At 41.7% G+C, this 15,361-nt stretch overlaps 1 protein-coding gene across 11 annotated transcripts in view; it reads left to right on the top strand.

Annotated features, from left to right (window-relative positions):
- Window positions 1–15,361, top strand: part of LOC136841662 (CBY1-interacting BAR domain-containing protein 1-like) — a 96,976-nt gene that overhangs the window by 63,922 nt on the left and 17,693 nt on the right. For 6 of the 11 annotated variants that reach the window (XM_067108829.1, XM_067108828.1, XM_067108821.1 and 3 more), the window contains one exon: window positions 13,654–13,686. The exons of the other annotated variants lie outside the window; for them this stretch is intronic. In XM_067108829.1, the coding sequence (XP_066964930.1) occupies window positions 13,654–13,686 (33 nt within the window). The remainder of the gene's footprint in view (window positions 1–13,653; window positions 13,687–15,361) is intronic. 11 annotated transcript variants of the gene reach the window in all.

Raw genomic sequence — 15,361 nt, 5'->3', positions numbered from 1 at the left:
GGCATGCAGTAGATGTATCATGCTCTCCTCCAGTGCCCAGCAAAAGGTTCAGAGAACCTGCTTGTGGCCCTCATCTGTCTTGCAGTTACTGGGACAGTCCAGAATGTTTTCCCTCAGAGCGCTCAGAGGTAGAGAGCCAATATTTGGCTCCCAAGCGTTCTGCTTCTTACTCTCGTAAACGTTTCTCTTCATCCAAGAATCTGTCGTCGTTTTGAGCGCCCCGCAGCTCCCGAGCTCCCTTTAGTGTCTTGAGTGCCCGAGAGCATCCAAGCTCCCATTAGTGCCTGACTGTCCAGTCTCAGCTTTTGAGCGTTCGGTGCCAGATCCAGTATTTGCAGCACCAGCCTCCATACAACTGCCGCCTCTTCGTCAGACACTTGTCTCAGATACTCAGGCACCCGCAGTTATTGACCCATCGTTGGCCCCCATTCAGCTTCAAGTTCTTGCTCAAGAAGACTCCATTGACAGCTCAACCTCCAGCAGACTTGTCTTTGTCCCTGGTGTCATCAGATGTGGAAGAGGAAGTAGACCAGGACACTCCTCCTTCGGCTTATGCGGCCTTGCTAAGATTTTTACTAGTTAATTTTCTGATTTCGTATCACCAACGGAACCGGCTTCACCAGCTTCAGCTTTTTTAATGAGCAACCAGCCTATAGACTCCAAAGGATTTCCTAAGGTGGTACTTTCTTCCTCAGCGAGGAAAGCCTTGACTGAAGTTGAGTGTTGACTCTCTGAGAAGAGAGAGCAGGGGAAGGCCTCCTTCCAGGCTGTCTTGAAGGAGGTACTTATACACCAGGGGGGAAGCTCCTTCCTTGGGAGTCTGATTGATTCATCCCGAAGGTCGGCTTCTTCTTCAGCCATAGTGATATTCTCCACAACAGAACTTGACCATCTCCCCACTAATCTTTTTAAAGATTTTGAAGTCCTGAGTTTCTTGGACTTGTCTGTGGGAGCCCCTGCACATAAGATTAAGGACTGTGCTGATTTACCTGAAGGTTGTGCCGCGAACTGGCTTCATGTCCTTTCTTGTACTGATAAGGGCATTAGAGACGGCTCACAGGAGTTCTTTGTCATGGGGGTGCTCAAGAAGAGAGAGCTTTGGTGTTCGTACACCACCAAGGGAGTTACTTCGCTGAAGTCGGCGCTCCTCTTCTCCCCACTAGACTGTCAACACCCAGTTCCTCAATCTACAGTTCAAGAAATCACATCAGACCTTCAAAAGAGGTCAGCGCAGGACCTCTTGGCCCACTTGACTAGATGCCTACTCCAGACCTTGTTCAAACGTCTGCTTCTCGTCTCGTGCCATTAAGAAGTCCTCCTCCAAGCCTTCCTCACAGAAGTGAGGACTCTGTCCTCTGTACTCCAGTAGGAGCCAGACTCCTTCATTTTTAGGAAAGATGGGAAGTGAAGGGAATAGAATGTTTGATCATGGAACCCCTGAGGGAGGGCTACTCCATCCCATTCAGGGAGAAACCACCCCCCAGTCAATGCGTCCATCACATTGACTGCCTACTCAGTAGGCTCGGAGAGGTTTTCAGCCCTCTCCCAAGGAGTTTCATCCCTCCTCAGGAAGAGAGCAATAAAGGTGGTAGAAGACGTCAGTTCTTAGGGGTTCTACAACTGTCTTTTTGTAGTCCCCAAGTCATCAGGAGGCTGGAGTCCCATCTTTGACGTCGGCGCCCTGAATTTCTTTGTCCAAAAGACGAAATTCAGGATGAAAAAGAAATGGACTGTCCTATCATCCATTCGCCAGGGATGATCTCCTTCAGTGTGCAGGACACATACTTCTACGTCCCCATTAATCCAGGCTCCAGGAAGTACCTCAGGTTCGTGTTCTGAAACAGAGTTTATCAGCTTCGAGCTCTGTGCTTCGGCCTCTCTACGGCTCCTCAAGTCTTCACTTGGGTTCTTGCCCCTCTTGCAAAGTGGCTCCATCTTATGGGGATCAACATCTCCCTTTATCTGGACGATTGGCTCCTTCGATCTCAGTCAGAGGAGAAGTGTACGGTGGACCTTCGGAAGACCCTTCTCCTAGCCCAAGACTTGGGCTTACTGATCAATACGCAGAAGTCCCAGCTGACTCCGACACAGGAGATTCTATATTTGGGAATGATGATAGACTCAGAGTTTTTGGGTTTCCCTAAGAGAGTAGAATCCTGCCTGAGAACAGTCAACGAATTTCTCTCCAAAACTGCTCAGCCAACAAGTGGACGAGTCTTCTAGGGACTCTAGCCTCCATAGAACAGTTCGTCTGTCTGGGCAGACTGCATATGAGATTTCTTCTTTCTTCCTGAGGGCCAGCTGGGAAAGATTTGCAATGGTGGAATTCCAAAGGCAAGCTGTTAGAAGGGAAATCTTTCCTCCCTCTAAGCCCCGACCTAGACTTCTACTCAGATGCATGAGACCTAGGTTGGGGAGCTCTTCTGGGGAACAAGGAAGTTTCTGGGACATGGTCCCTGGAACAAAGAAGTTGGCATATCAATGTCAAAGAATTAAAGGCGATCCATTTGCGGCTACAGTTCTTCACGTCGGAACCTCACAACAAGACAGTGATAGTAAACATGGACAATACCACTGCCCTGTCTTATATCAGGAAACAAGGCAGGACTCACTTTCTCCCTCTGCGAGGCAGCAAGGGCCCTTCTCCTCTGAGCAGACTAGAATCCTGACATATTTCATTCAGGGAAAACTTAATGTATTGGCAGGCGAGCTGAGCCTTCAAAGACAGGTTCTCCCCACAGAATGGACCCTAGACCCTCTAGTCTGCTTAGATGTGTGGAAGCTGTGGGGAAAGCCAATCTTGGACCTATTTGCAACCTCTATGAATCATCGTCTTCCGATGTTCTGTTTGCCAACCCCGGTCCTCCAGCATGGGCGACGGACGCCATGCTACAAGACTGGTTGAACAAGGATCTTTATGCTTTTCCGCCATTCAACATGGTGAGGGAAGTCATAGATGTGTTTTGGACCCACCAAAACATGACTTTACACCCCCGTTTTGGCCCTCGAAGGAGTGGTTGCCGGATCTTCTCGGACTTAGGTGGATTTTCCGAGGCTGCTCCCTCAAAAGCCAAGTTTACTCAGACAGCCCCACTCTGGCCCTGACAGGATACATACTGTCAGGAAGCTCATTGGAGTGAAGGGCTTTTCAAGATCAGCTGCAGAGGCTGTTGCTAGATGTAGATATCAATCCTCTAGCAAAGTCTACCAAGCCAAGTGGACAGTCTTCTGTACTTGGTGCAGAAGACAACATCTAGTCTTCTCAGACATCTATAGCAGAGATAGCAGATTTTCTGCAGTATTTAAGGTCTTCTATAGGTCTATCCTCCTCCACTATTAGAGGTTATAGGGCCATGTTGGGCTCTGTTTTTCAACATAGGGGAACAGATCTATCCTCGAACCAGGATCTAACCGACCTCATTAAGTCATTCGACACAGCCAAGCAGATAGGAGTAGTCTCTTGGAACCTGGATGTGGTTCTCAAATGGCTGTCTAGTCCCCATTTTGAGCCCCTTCGTTCGATTTCACTAAGGGATCTCACCAGAAAGATCGTTTTTCTTGTGGCTTTGGCAACCACTAAGTGTGTTGGTGAACTACACACAATTGATAAGAGGATTGGTTGCTTCCAAGGGGACACAGTCTGTTCTTTTACCCTGGGATTTTTAGCCAAGGATGAGACTCCATCTAACCCCTGGCCACGTTTGTTTATTATTAAGAATCTGGTGGAGATTTTGGAACCAGAAGAGGAAGAGAGAGCGCTTTGTCTTGTGAGGGCATTAAGGTATTAATTGCACAGAACTGAGAAAATCCATGGACTGGCGAGTAACCCATGGTGCTCAGTGAGAAACCCTTCTCATCCACTGTCTAAGAATGCCCTGGCATTTTTTCTCAGAGACCTTATCTCAGGAGCACATTCTCTGATTGGGGAGGATATCTTACCCTCAGTTAAAGTTAGAGCAGTTGCTACTTCGTTAGCTTTTAAACACAACTTGTCTCTCACCTCCATTCTTCCAGCAACTTACTGGAGGTGCAAGTCAATTTTTGCAACCCATTACTTGCAGGAAGTGGAAACCGTGTATGAAAATTGCAGTACCCTGGGTCCGTTGTCAGTGCAGGCATGGTTTTGGGGGAAGAAGCCTAGGAAGCATCCCTTCCATTCTTTTTTCTCTTTGCCGTGACAGTGTTGAGTTCTAGGGGAGCCGGGGGGTACTGTATACCTGGAGTGCCCTCCAGTTTTTTAGCGGATGGGTGGTGGTTTTTATTTATGTGGTGTAGATGACAGCATTGTTTTCTCTGGTTGTTTTTATTTGTGGTACTGCGCCCGGGCAGGGGCAACATTGGATACTTTGCTAGCCATTGGAAATGTCCTTCCTGCAAAGTTCCCACTGAAGTAGTAGGCGCTTCATGGCTATACCACCACGCCACTACAGGATAAGATGAGCACCACCCAGAGGCAGCATCTTCCTGCAGTAGCTCTCTTACCAGGTAAGGAACAACAAGCATTATATCAATGCTAGCAATATTTTTTCTATTCTCAAATTCATTACCATTACTGTTTTGGAGTAGATATGTCCATGCATCCCACCTCCTGTCAGTGTTGGATTGTTAAGTTACTTATATAAAAATGGCATTTTTATGATAAAATAAAATTTTACATATACTTACCAAGTAATTACATGATCAGAGCCCTCCCTCCTCCCCTCATATGGGCAGAAGGGCACAAACACTGAGTCCTATGCTGAGCTGTTCTTCTCTTTCCCTGAAAGAGGGCTAGTCACCTACCCAAATCGAAAGTAGAGCTACCGCGAGTTTCAAAATTTTAGCTGCTGTGCAAGTTAAAACTAATAGCTATCTATGTAATTACTTGATAAGTTAATATAAAACTATATTTTATCATAAAATTGTCATTTTAAAGCTGAAACCTTCCTCCTCTCTCTTGCTCTTTGAATGCTATTATGTGGTAGAAATTAACATCTTTAAAATGTAATAGGCAGCTATTATAAGTGTACACACTGAGAGGCTTAGAAGTTTTGAGATCATTAAACATTTACCAATTGTATTTTCAAGGGATGATGATGTTTTAGTAATTTTATAAGTCAGTATTATAACTATATAGTACTAGGAGATTAGTACACTCAGTATTTATGCCACATGGTCTAAAATTGACCATATGGGACTCAGCCTCTTGCAGGTCATGTCTATCCCAGTGCACTATTCCTCACAGTACCAGCACACATGCTTATTAATATTTTTCTTTGATTGTTTAATGTAAAAAAAATTTCTACGAAGAACTTTCTATTTTAGCATTTTTGGAGTTCCTTGAATTCTGTGCTAATATGTAACCAGCAATGACTGCTGATAAGAATCCAGAGGTACTTCACTTGCATCTACCAAGAGGCTAGGTATTGGAGATTTGAATAGTGAAAAGAGGTAAATAACTCACTAAATAGTGGGCATAATGTTAAAAGTAAATAAAGTTTCACATAAATGAGTGAAAGATGAAAAATATGACTATGAATGGCAAGGGATAAATTCAGTGAATGCAACCCATTGGCCCTGGGAAGACCAGTCTGCATGTCCACAGCTTTTGAGGTACATAGAAGAATGAGTAATGATACACGGAAGAATGAGTAGTGATGCTGGCTCTTGCACAGGAGTTTTTACTTTCAGTTCTCTAGAGTTGGTGCATCTAGGTGCTTTCTGCACAGAATAAGGCTATTTATTTTAATGGGTTCTTCATAACAACTAAATTTTTTTTAACCATTTTAGCCCATGAGATGTAGGAATATAATTTTTCATGCCCCTACATTGCCTAACATCGCAAGGAAAATTATCTTGCTTTTCATTTTGAAGGTCCTTTAGTTTGTTTACCCTCTTAAAGATGTAGGATTCAACATTTTAAAAACCACTGAAAACCTAAAATATTGAGGTGAACAATACAATGCTGGATAACAAATACTAACTTTTTCTGTTTCTTATATACCAGTAGTATTAAATGAAGCCAGTTATGTAAGGTGCATATGAAACTTTTTTGTACCTGCCTTTTTTTCAGTATTGTAAGCTTAACAAGGCAGTTAGGTAGTTGGTAATGGGATTCAAAGTCATTCAAGATTTAATCTGATGGCGGATATTTATCAGTCTTGGACAACTGTGACATCATTGTCAACAGTCATTTGTCTAGGTCCATGTACTATTTTCAGCCATTCGTCTTTCTTATCATTACACTTTGTGCCCTGGAATTTTCCAAAATTATTTCCATTTTTGCTATCTGCAACTGGCATCCTGGAAGAACTTTGTTCAATTTCATTAAATTTACCTTAAGGTGACAACCTCTCCAATGCATTGGAGAAATCATAGCCCAGCATTGTGCTTGGGTGTGTCACTTTGCATCACATCATTATCATTGATTTTTATCATGAAGAATGATTAGTAATCACTACATTTTTTTCTTTTGAGAGCGAGTATTGTTAGCCACTTCCATTTTTTATATGACCCACTATAAGTTATTTCTTCAGAGAGTGAATTATACATCACTTACCTTTATTTTATTTTAGTTAAAATTTGTTCAATTTCTTTCTTTACTTCTTATTTGCATTCATAAAAAATACAGTATATATATATATATACTAATATTATTGGGGTTTGCTGTCTTGAAGCAAATTTATGTTTATGCAAAGGTGCATGGAATGTTGATTTTCACATCAAGTTTACAGGCTTTTCCAACTCATCTGAAACATCTTCACTCACAGTAGTCATGAATAATTTAAGAAGCTGGTATTGAACATTTCAAGAAACAGTGTAGGTCCTGGAGAGATTCAGCACTTCTCTCTTCAGAGTACAGTTATCTTCATTTTTCATCACTGTCACACTTTTCAGTCCTTTTAGCTGAAAAATTTTCCATCTTTCCATGTAATGCAATAGTCTCTTACTGTTCTCATAAATTTCTAATGCCATAAGTCATGCCTTCAGAAAACAGTCCTTCACAAAGAGAGCATTTTACTGATGAAGACATTTTGCAGTGGAAAGCAATTAACAGCAGGTCACCTGCTCCCATTCATAGTCCCTTCAGACAGACGACATGCATAAAACTATTTTCCAGGTGATACGTGGTAGTAAAGGGATGTAAAGATTATGCTCACATTTTTGGCTTCCTGGTAGATAATTTTGCTCAGAAGTAGGTCCCAAGCAAGATAATAAATAAAAGAATTATTTTCACTGCTATTTTTTTAGGACAGCAGCCATATTCACTGGAAGACGGGCCACAGAATTAGTATATTGTTGAGTGCCATTTTAAAGATAATTTTTTTTAATTGGTAATACTTTCTTTGCTACTGACCAGTGTATATCCACAGTCAAGACTTACACACAAGCTTAGCTCATTCACTATTTAATGTTAGTTTTATGGGTGAGTTCTATTTCAGAGTTGTATCATGGAACTTGATTGACATCTTTAAGATGATCCAAGAAAACCATCAATGTATCAGCTCCTTTTGAATGTCCTGATCTGGAAAATCTTGCACCTTCCCTCCCTCCCTTGATAAGTAGAATAATTGAAATAAGTAAGGCCCTTTGGATAGAATTGGGATCTCTGTACTATTGCATCCTCACAAAGAATGAGAAACTGTAAATATGAGATGTACTTCGTCCACTGGGTCTCTCCAGAAGAATCATGTTAGATGTAATAAATTCCTTGGGCACCTCACTGAAATCAGTAAATTATTTACTGACTTATCTAGGAAAGTATTGTCAAAAGATTGTTGTCTGAAGAGTAATGGCATACCTCATTAAGGAAGCTCAGCTCAAAGAGGTAACTGCTTTCATGGCAGTGAAATTATTTTCCCACTACTAAAAACTACCTCCGTATACTTCACTCTATATCTTATTGACTATCACCCATATTTATTTATGTAGATAAAATCAGGTTCTGATGTTTCAAATGGATTTTCTCAAATCAGTCTTATACTTGTTCATTTACTTTTCCATAGAGCCAATGAATCAAGTATCAAAAATTGAACTTCTGAGTTCCACAAAAGTGTGTCATTTTGGTGCCGAATGTGTCATAATTTTTAGAAAATTCTTCTCTCTATATTTATTGTGAACCTAAAAGTGTAATGTCTTCATATCAGCTCATAGATAAATTAGGTATTCCTTGTGCTTACAGTTAAGCTGTTAGAATTGAGCTAAATTTAAGTTTTAATGGCTGAAGCTCAAACAGGCTACCTCAGATACTTATCCCCATGGTTCCTGGCTGTTTGAAGCTATATCAGACTCCTGATGGAAAGCTAACACTATCTGTGGTGCTACCTGTTAGAGGAAAATAATCTGCAGATAGTTTCTATCCTATCTCACTTTAAAATGTTTTAAATAGAACTATGACGGGTATTTAGGTTTTGACTTAACATGTTGGAGGAAGTATAATAAAAAAAAAAAAAAAAAAAAAGAGGTAGAAGAGTATTGATTATTTGGGATGAATCTTACCTACTGCTAAAGTTAGCTTATACTGTATCTCTGCGTGTATAGATGAGGAGATATGAGCTAACTTTAACAGTAGGTAAGTATCCAAATATGAAGTTTTCATAATAAAACTAATATTGTAATACCTGAAAACCTGAATTCACCCTTAATCCCACTAGCCTGAACAACTCTCAGTTACCAGTCCCACTATTGGGAATTTTAACAGCGAGCGTTACCAACGCTGAAGGTAAAATCTTGTCACTTGAGCTACCATAACAAACGGTTGGCAACGCTGACACAGGTGTGCGACGACACTCCCACTTTCGTCAATTGCTTTATTCAAGGTCAAAATTGATGTGGGGAAGGCAGGGTGGGAGTCATTCAGGTAAGTATTACAATATTAATTTTATTATGAAAACTTCATATTGCAATACACTCCCTGAACACCTGAATTCACCCGATTAACAACATTTAGAGGAGGAGGGATCAATTCTATTGCATGCCTTTTGACAACCACAGAGATGGTAGCTCACCAATCTGCTCTGCATAAAATATCTGTTTAGTCATACACTCACCATATCAATCAATGCTTTCAGTGAAGAGACTTGTTGGAGAGTACTTTGATCGACAGTCAGGTCAGTACTCTTGGTCCGTCGACCTCCTATGTGGCTCTTCAGAACCTCTCATGTATGAAGGAGAATGAGGCAGAGTGCAGAGCCGCTGGCCCTCCGGGAGGACCATCTAAGTTTGCGGCACACCTCTTTTTACAGCTGCAGAGATGGCAGCTCACCGATCTGCTCTGCATAGGATATCTATTTAGTTATACACTCACCTTATCAATCGGTGCTTTTGGTGATGAGACATGCTGGAGAGTACTTTGATCGCCCATCAGGTCCGTACTGTCTCGGTCCATCGACCTCCCTTGTGGTTCTTCAGAACCTCTCATGTATGGAGGAGTACGATGAACCTCCCATGTGGCTATTCAGAGCCTCTCAGGTATGAAAGGCAATGAAGCAGTGTGCCGAGCCGCTGACCCTCCGCCATCCAGGTGCAGATAAGGCCTGACGACTGACAAGCGAAGAAGTATCTCAGCGCCGGTGAAAGAGCCTAGCCTACTAGAGCATCCCATTGGACTCTTGTAGGGAAACTCTCAAAGACTAAGATACTTAAAACATACTAAACCTAAGTTCATGTGATTATACTATCACTGTTGCCTAAGAATTCTAAAGACTAGAAGGAATTCCTCTATCTGGTTAACTAAGAATCTCCTCACTAAGTGAATACCCCCTCAGCTAAATGAACGCACCCTAGATAACAGACTTCGCCACTACATGTGGACTAAGAGAGTAACCCTCCGAACCTCCACACTAAGCAAATACCACCTCAGCTATATGAACGCACCCTAGATAATAGACTGCCGCTACGCATGGACTAAGAGAATAACCCTCCGAACCTCCACACTAAGCGAATGCCACCTCAGCTAAATGAACGCACCTTAGATAGTAGACTTCGCCGCTACACGCTATGAGGCAAATCGAACGTCTCTTAAGTAAGAAGTAAACACTGAGACGGACTTCCAAGTAGCTGCCTCCAGAATAGAAGGCCCTGAATAATTAATTAAAAAGGAAGATGAAGTGGACATACTCAGAATACTGTGCGGTCGGGGAAATGCAGAGCTGAAGACGACGAAGAAGAACCCTGAGAACCCTGGGAAATCACCTCCCTCCGAAAGTAACTAAACGCATTCTTTGACAGCGGACGGGAAGGATTCCACGGAGAGACAAGAGGTGTACGCCAGAAGCGGACGGAGTTTCTCAACCTTTGATAAATAGACTTTAATGCTCATACCGGACATAAAGATATCTCTGCTGGATCACTGGTAAAGAACACTTGCAGATAAAGAACTTTAAATGAATGAGGCAGAGTTTGAACCTCCGACTCTGTCTTCACCACAAATTCTGGAAGACAGACAAATACGTATCATTTCTCGCATAGGAACCCAACCTAATAACTGCCTGAAGCTCGCCCAACCCTCTAGCTGAAGCTAAAGCCATAAGAAAAAGCAGCTTCTTAGTCACTGTCTTAATGTTATAGCTTCATAGAGTTCAAAGGCAGGGGAACGCAAGAAAAATATTGAAGTACTTCCGACAAGTCCCACGGAGGGGCCCGAGTCGGCAAGACAGGACGTTCAGTCTTAAAAGAACGTAATAAATCATCAATTATCGATTATCTTACTACTAGAGATTTCAGGAAGGTGGAAACTAATTGTGCCGCTAATCGTTGATCGGTAGTCAGCGATAGCCGAATACGAAAGACCCTAGACTTTCCAAAGGAATAAAAGAAAATCAGCTATTTTGGCTATGGAAGGTCTAGAGATGGAATGACCTTCCTTACAACACTAACTTCTATGCCTTGTCTAGCTGAACCTGGTAAGGCTTACGGGTTGACTTTCTTAAGCTAAAAGAAAGCTGTCTAGCCACAGCTTTAGGGAGCCCGGACTGTCTAGCGGCTCTCTCTACAGTCACCCTGCAACTAGGTACAGCATGCGAAGGTTTGGATGATAATGGTGAGAATGCGGTCGTCTGAGAAGAACTTTCGCATGGGTAGGGACATCGCAACTTCCGTAAGGAGCTCTACGAACAGCCGCTTGAAGCGGAAGCAAGGGGTTGTGGCTACCCGAAGGGATGGAACATGAAACCCCTGTGGCCAAATTCTGCCGAAACTGTATTTTCACCTGTCCGGAAGCTCCTCCTACCGGAGAAGACTGTACTGAGGAAGGAAAGGCGGGAGGCAGAGGAATAGCAGACTCATAAAAAAAGTTACCTGAGAGGAGGAAAGCCAAAGTCGAAGAAGGAAGGAAAACGGACAACACAGAAACTGCAAGAAAGACCGGAGCAGAGGAAGAGGAGGCTGAAGAGAAGAGTGAAAAAAGGAGCAGCAGAGAATGTGGGAACAGGAGATGAAACGACAGATAACCCGACTATACTGAGGAAGGAAAAGCAGAAGGCAGAGGGATAGCAGACACATAAAAAAGGATTCCTGAGAAGAGGAAGAGCCAAGAGTTGAAGGAGGGAAAAACGGAAGATGCGGAAGCCACAGGAAAGACCGGAGCAGAAGAAGAGGAGACTGAAAAAAGAGTAACAGAGAATGTGGGAGCCAGAGATGAAGCGACAGATAACCCAGAAGAAAACTTAGAACGAAAGGACAGAAGGTACACCGAATCCGGCCCCCCTCGATACTGTAATCCTGAAACATATCCAACATGAGTTCTGGGCACTACTGTGTCACATATTCTCTAATGTTAGAGAAACCATTCAAAAAATAACCTCTCATCATAGATCTGTACCCATTGAAAGACCCAGCAAATCTGCCTTATTTCCGCCACATCCAATTGCAGGTCCCGCAAACTACTTTTAGAAACCAAAAGGACACACCAGAATCCGCCTTGCTAGATGGAGGAGTAGAAAAATACAGAGAAGGGGGAAACTACAGTAGAAGATTCAGAAACAGTCAGAAGTGAGTTAGGACGTAGGACAGAAGGATTCTGCACCACCGGAACTGAAACACTGACCTGAGACTAAGCCAGACCGAAAAGAAGCAATGAAGGCAAAACTCTTGCCATAGCACAAAAACCACTCGAACCCGAAACCGGAACCTGTCCAGGAGAACGACTCTGTACCCTTAATACCTTCTCCTCACTACCTAACCCAGACCTATCCTCCTTTATCACACCTAGAACTTGATCCTTACTAACATTATCAACATTAAATCTATCAATACTACAAGGGGGTTGAGGGGAGATCCTTCACTGCCTGCTTTGCGCTGAGGGGGCCGGCAAACCCTACCCACTCGGAGGCTTGTGATTCTGCCATTACCCTCAGCACCCGTTAGGGGTGGTTCTGGAACAGGTAGGGGAGCTGAAAAGGAAGAAGGATTAGACATCCTAACACTACTACTATCCCTATCTGAGAAATGTTGAAGAAGACTAGCTATTAAATTTTCCATACTACTTGCAGTCGTATCCTCTATCTGTTTGACTACCTCTGAACTCGCTAAATCCATCAACTGATCTGTAGCAGAAGCCTGAGACACTTGAGACAACGAGAATCTGACCAATGTTTGCCACCCTTACTAGCCAAAGACTTGCGATGACGAATATAATCCTCTATCTCTTGTGCCTTCCAATTGGAACATTCATCGCAATGAGTCTGCACATCACATCACATTTAACCTTCCTACATACCTGACAGAATGTATATTGTATCTCAAGGTACTCATCCGTCTCTGGCAGGAAGAAGCGATCAGCTCCAGCATCCACAGTCGTAGGGGCAGTTGAGGTCAATGTCGAAGCTGAAGGCGCGGTAATAGAAGGTGAAAGAGTCCATGATGACCAATCGAGACTGGGAACCAGCAAGTCCAATTCCCAAAGACGTTCCACATCGAAGATATCTAGAAAATCCAGGAGAAAAAACTGGTAGATACAATCCAGGTCTTCACGAGAAGTCCAAAATACAAAGAGAAGTCCGGTAATAGCATTAAAACCTCGCACTGCAGAAGGAAACAACCTTCCAGCAGCACAAACAAAAAGCATTTGACGAAAGTGGGAGTGTTGGCACACCTGTGTCAGTGTTGCCAACTTTGTTATGGTAGCTCAAGTGACGATTTTACCTGGAGCGTTGGTAATGCTGGCTGTTAAAATTCCCAATAGTGGGATTGGTAATTGAGAGTTGTTCGGGCTAGTGGGATTAAGGGCGAATTCAGGTGTTCAGGGAGTGTACTACAATAATAAATTTTATTACAAAAAATTTTAATGCTTTTCTTAAATTTTTTCATTGTCTTATATTTAAAGTACTGAAACATGAAATTTTCCAGGGTATTTCATGAAAATGCTACTGTATTAAGAAACTTCACCAGTAATAGGAAGGAACAGTGGTTACTATAGTTATACATGGGGCATTTTCAGTGTTGGAGCTTTACATCATTTGCTAAGTTTCAATTTACTAGTCTTAAAATGCATTTTGTGATATAAAATACTTTAATCTTTCATATAATGAAAATAAAGAAACTATAGTAAAATAGGTCTATTTGACAAATTGTTGTATCCTTATGTCACCACTGTAACTCGGTTATAGATAAAGTATGAATTGAATAATATACCTTTTAAGTTTACTTTTACTAATATATTATTTTTCAATGCAGGCATTCCGCAATGCAAGAGACGTCTTTGATGCGGTAATACACAAGAGCACTAACTTTATCAAAATATTTTTACGATGCTTCACTACCTTGCATTTTGTGTGTAAACAGAATTGTTTTAACTGTATAAAAAATACCATCACCATACTAGAGTTTATCACTTTGGTATTTTGAAGGGCAGACCATCCAAGAATTATTTTAAAAACATCTGATTTCAGGTGGGCAAAACCCCTTCCTTAAGCCTGGATAAACCCCCAATTCTTTATTAACCACCATTCAATTATGCCCCAGCCTTCCCAAGTGATATAGTGTTCTAGCTGGCAGTGAAACAAAAAATTAGTGAAATAAAAAAAAAAAAAGGCAAAACTGAGTTTGGGAAAATTCTGATTTGAAACCAGGCCTACAGACACAGTCAAGTTATCCAGTTTTCTGCTGGAGAACCAGAGGTAACCAGAGGCATTGACCCCCATCTACTTCTAGTAACACTTCTTTCTTCTTGTTATGAAGTGTCTGGGGTTTGTGCAGATAGACATTACAGTAGACTGCAATGTTTTTGGGTTTGAAAGACAGCACACTAGACTATAATGTTACTGGGTTTGCATGGAAACAATGAGCACTGTATACGTAAGTAGCAGCCAAGAAAGAGAAGACAAATCGAAGCAAAGGAACATAGTGCCCTTCCACAGTAGCAGTAGCCTTTGTAAATATAAGCATTAACACTGATGGCAAGACTTCCAAAGGCTTTCAGTAACAGAAGTAAAAGCTGGAGAAGCAGTGCAGTAAATTGCTTCTTTCCCAGTAAATGACTTGGCTTCATCTTGCCCATATCATATCGCAACATTACCAGTAAAAATCATTGTACTGTTCCATCTACTACCTACCCTAAAGGGTATTTATATGTTTACTCAGATTCCACTGCCTTCTTGGAGGTTCAGTCCCTGTTTTTAGGGATTGACAAGTAATAATAACTGTAATTTAAACTTCCAAATTTTGGCAATACACTGACACCTTAGAGTAATGGGCTTACTGGATTTGTCAGTCTGGTATTAATTCATACTTAATGGAATAATCCATTAAGTGTGCCACACTTATCAGATGCTAAAGTGAATGAGACTGACACTTTTCTGTCCAAAAGTGTTCTTTGTAAGATCACACTAAATTAAAGCAGTTATTATTATTATTATTGAGATGAACCCTATTCATATGGAACAAGCCCACAGTGACCATTAACTTGAAATTCAAGCTTCCAAAGAATCTGGTGTTCAATAGGAAATAGAGAAGGTAAATGGAAATACAGAAAGAAAAGATCTCACTCACTAAAAATAAGTAAATTAATAAATAGATAAAAGTGTATTAAAATTCAAGGAGAACAGCATTAGGGTAGCAATGTGTTGCATCTTTGCTTGAACTTTTGAAGTTCCAATTGCATAACATCCTCAGGGAAAAGATCCCTGTTAAAAAACAACTTATGAAAAAGTGACAAACAAGAGACCATCCATTGATGATCCAAGTCATAACTGCTAATACAGTACAGTATTGGGAAACAAACCTACCACCATGAACCACTGTCTAAAAGAGATAAATCTCTGGCAGAAGCAGACATCCACACCAAAGAACAGTATTCTAGTAAAGGACGCACAAATGACCTGAAACAGGTTGCATTGATTTTATTACTGTTATAGATATATGAGGCCTTACGAACTATACCTAA

This window comes from Macrobrachium rosenbergii, chromosome 9 (genome assembly GCF_040412425.1).
Source record: "Macrobrachium rosenbergii isolate ZJJX-2024 chromosome 9, ASM4041242v1, whole genome shotgun sequence".
Lineage (NCBI taxonomy): Eukaryota > Metazoa > Arthropoda > Malacostraca > Decapoda > Palaemonidae > Macrobrachium > Macrobrachium rosenbergii.
The sequence above is the reverse complement of the archived record's forward strand: the minus strand, read 5'-3'. Positions and strand labels throughout refer to the sequence as shown.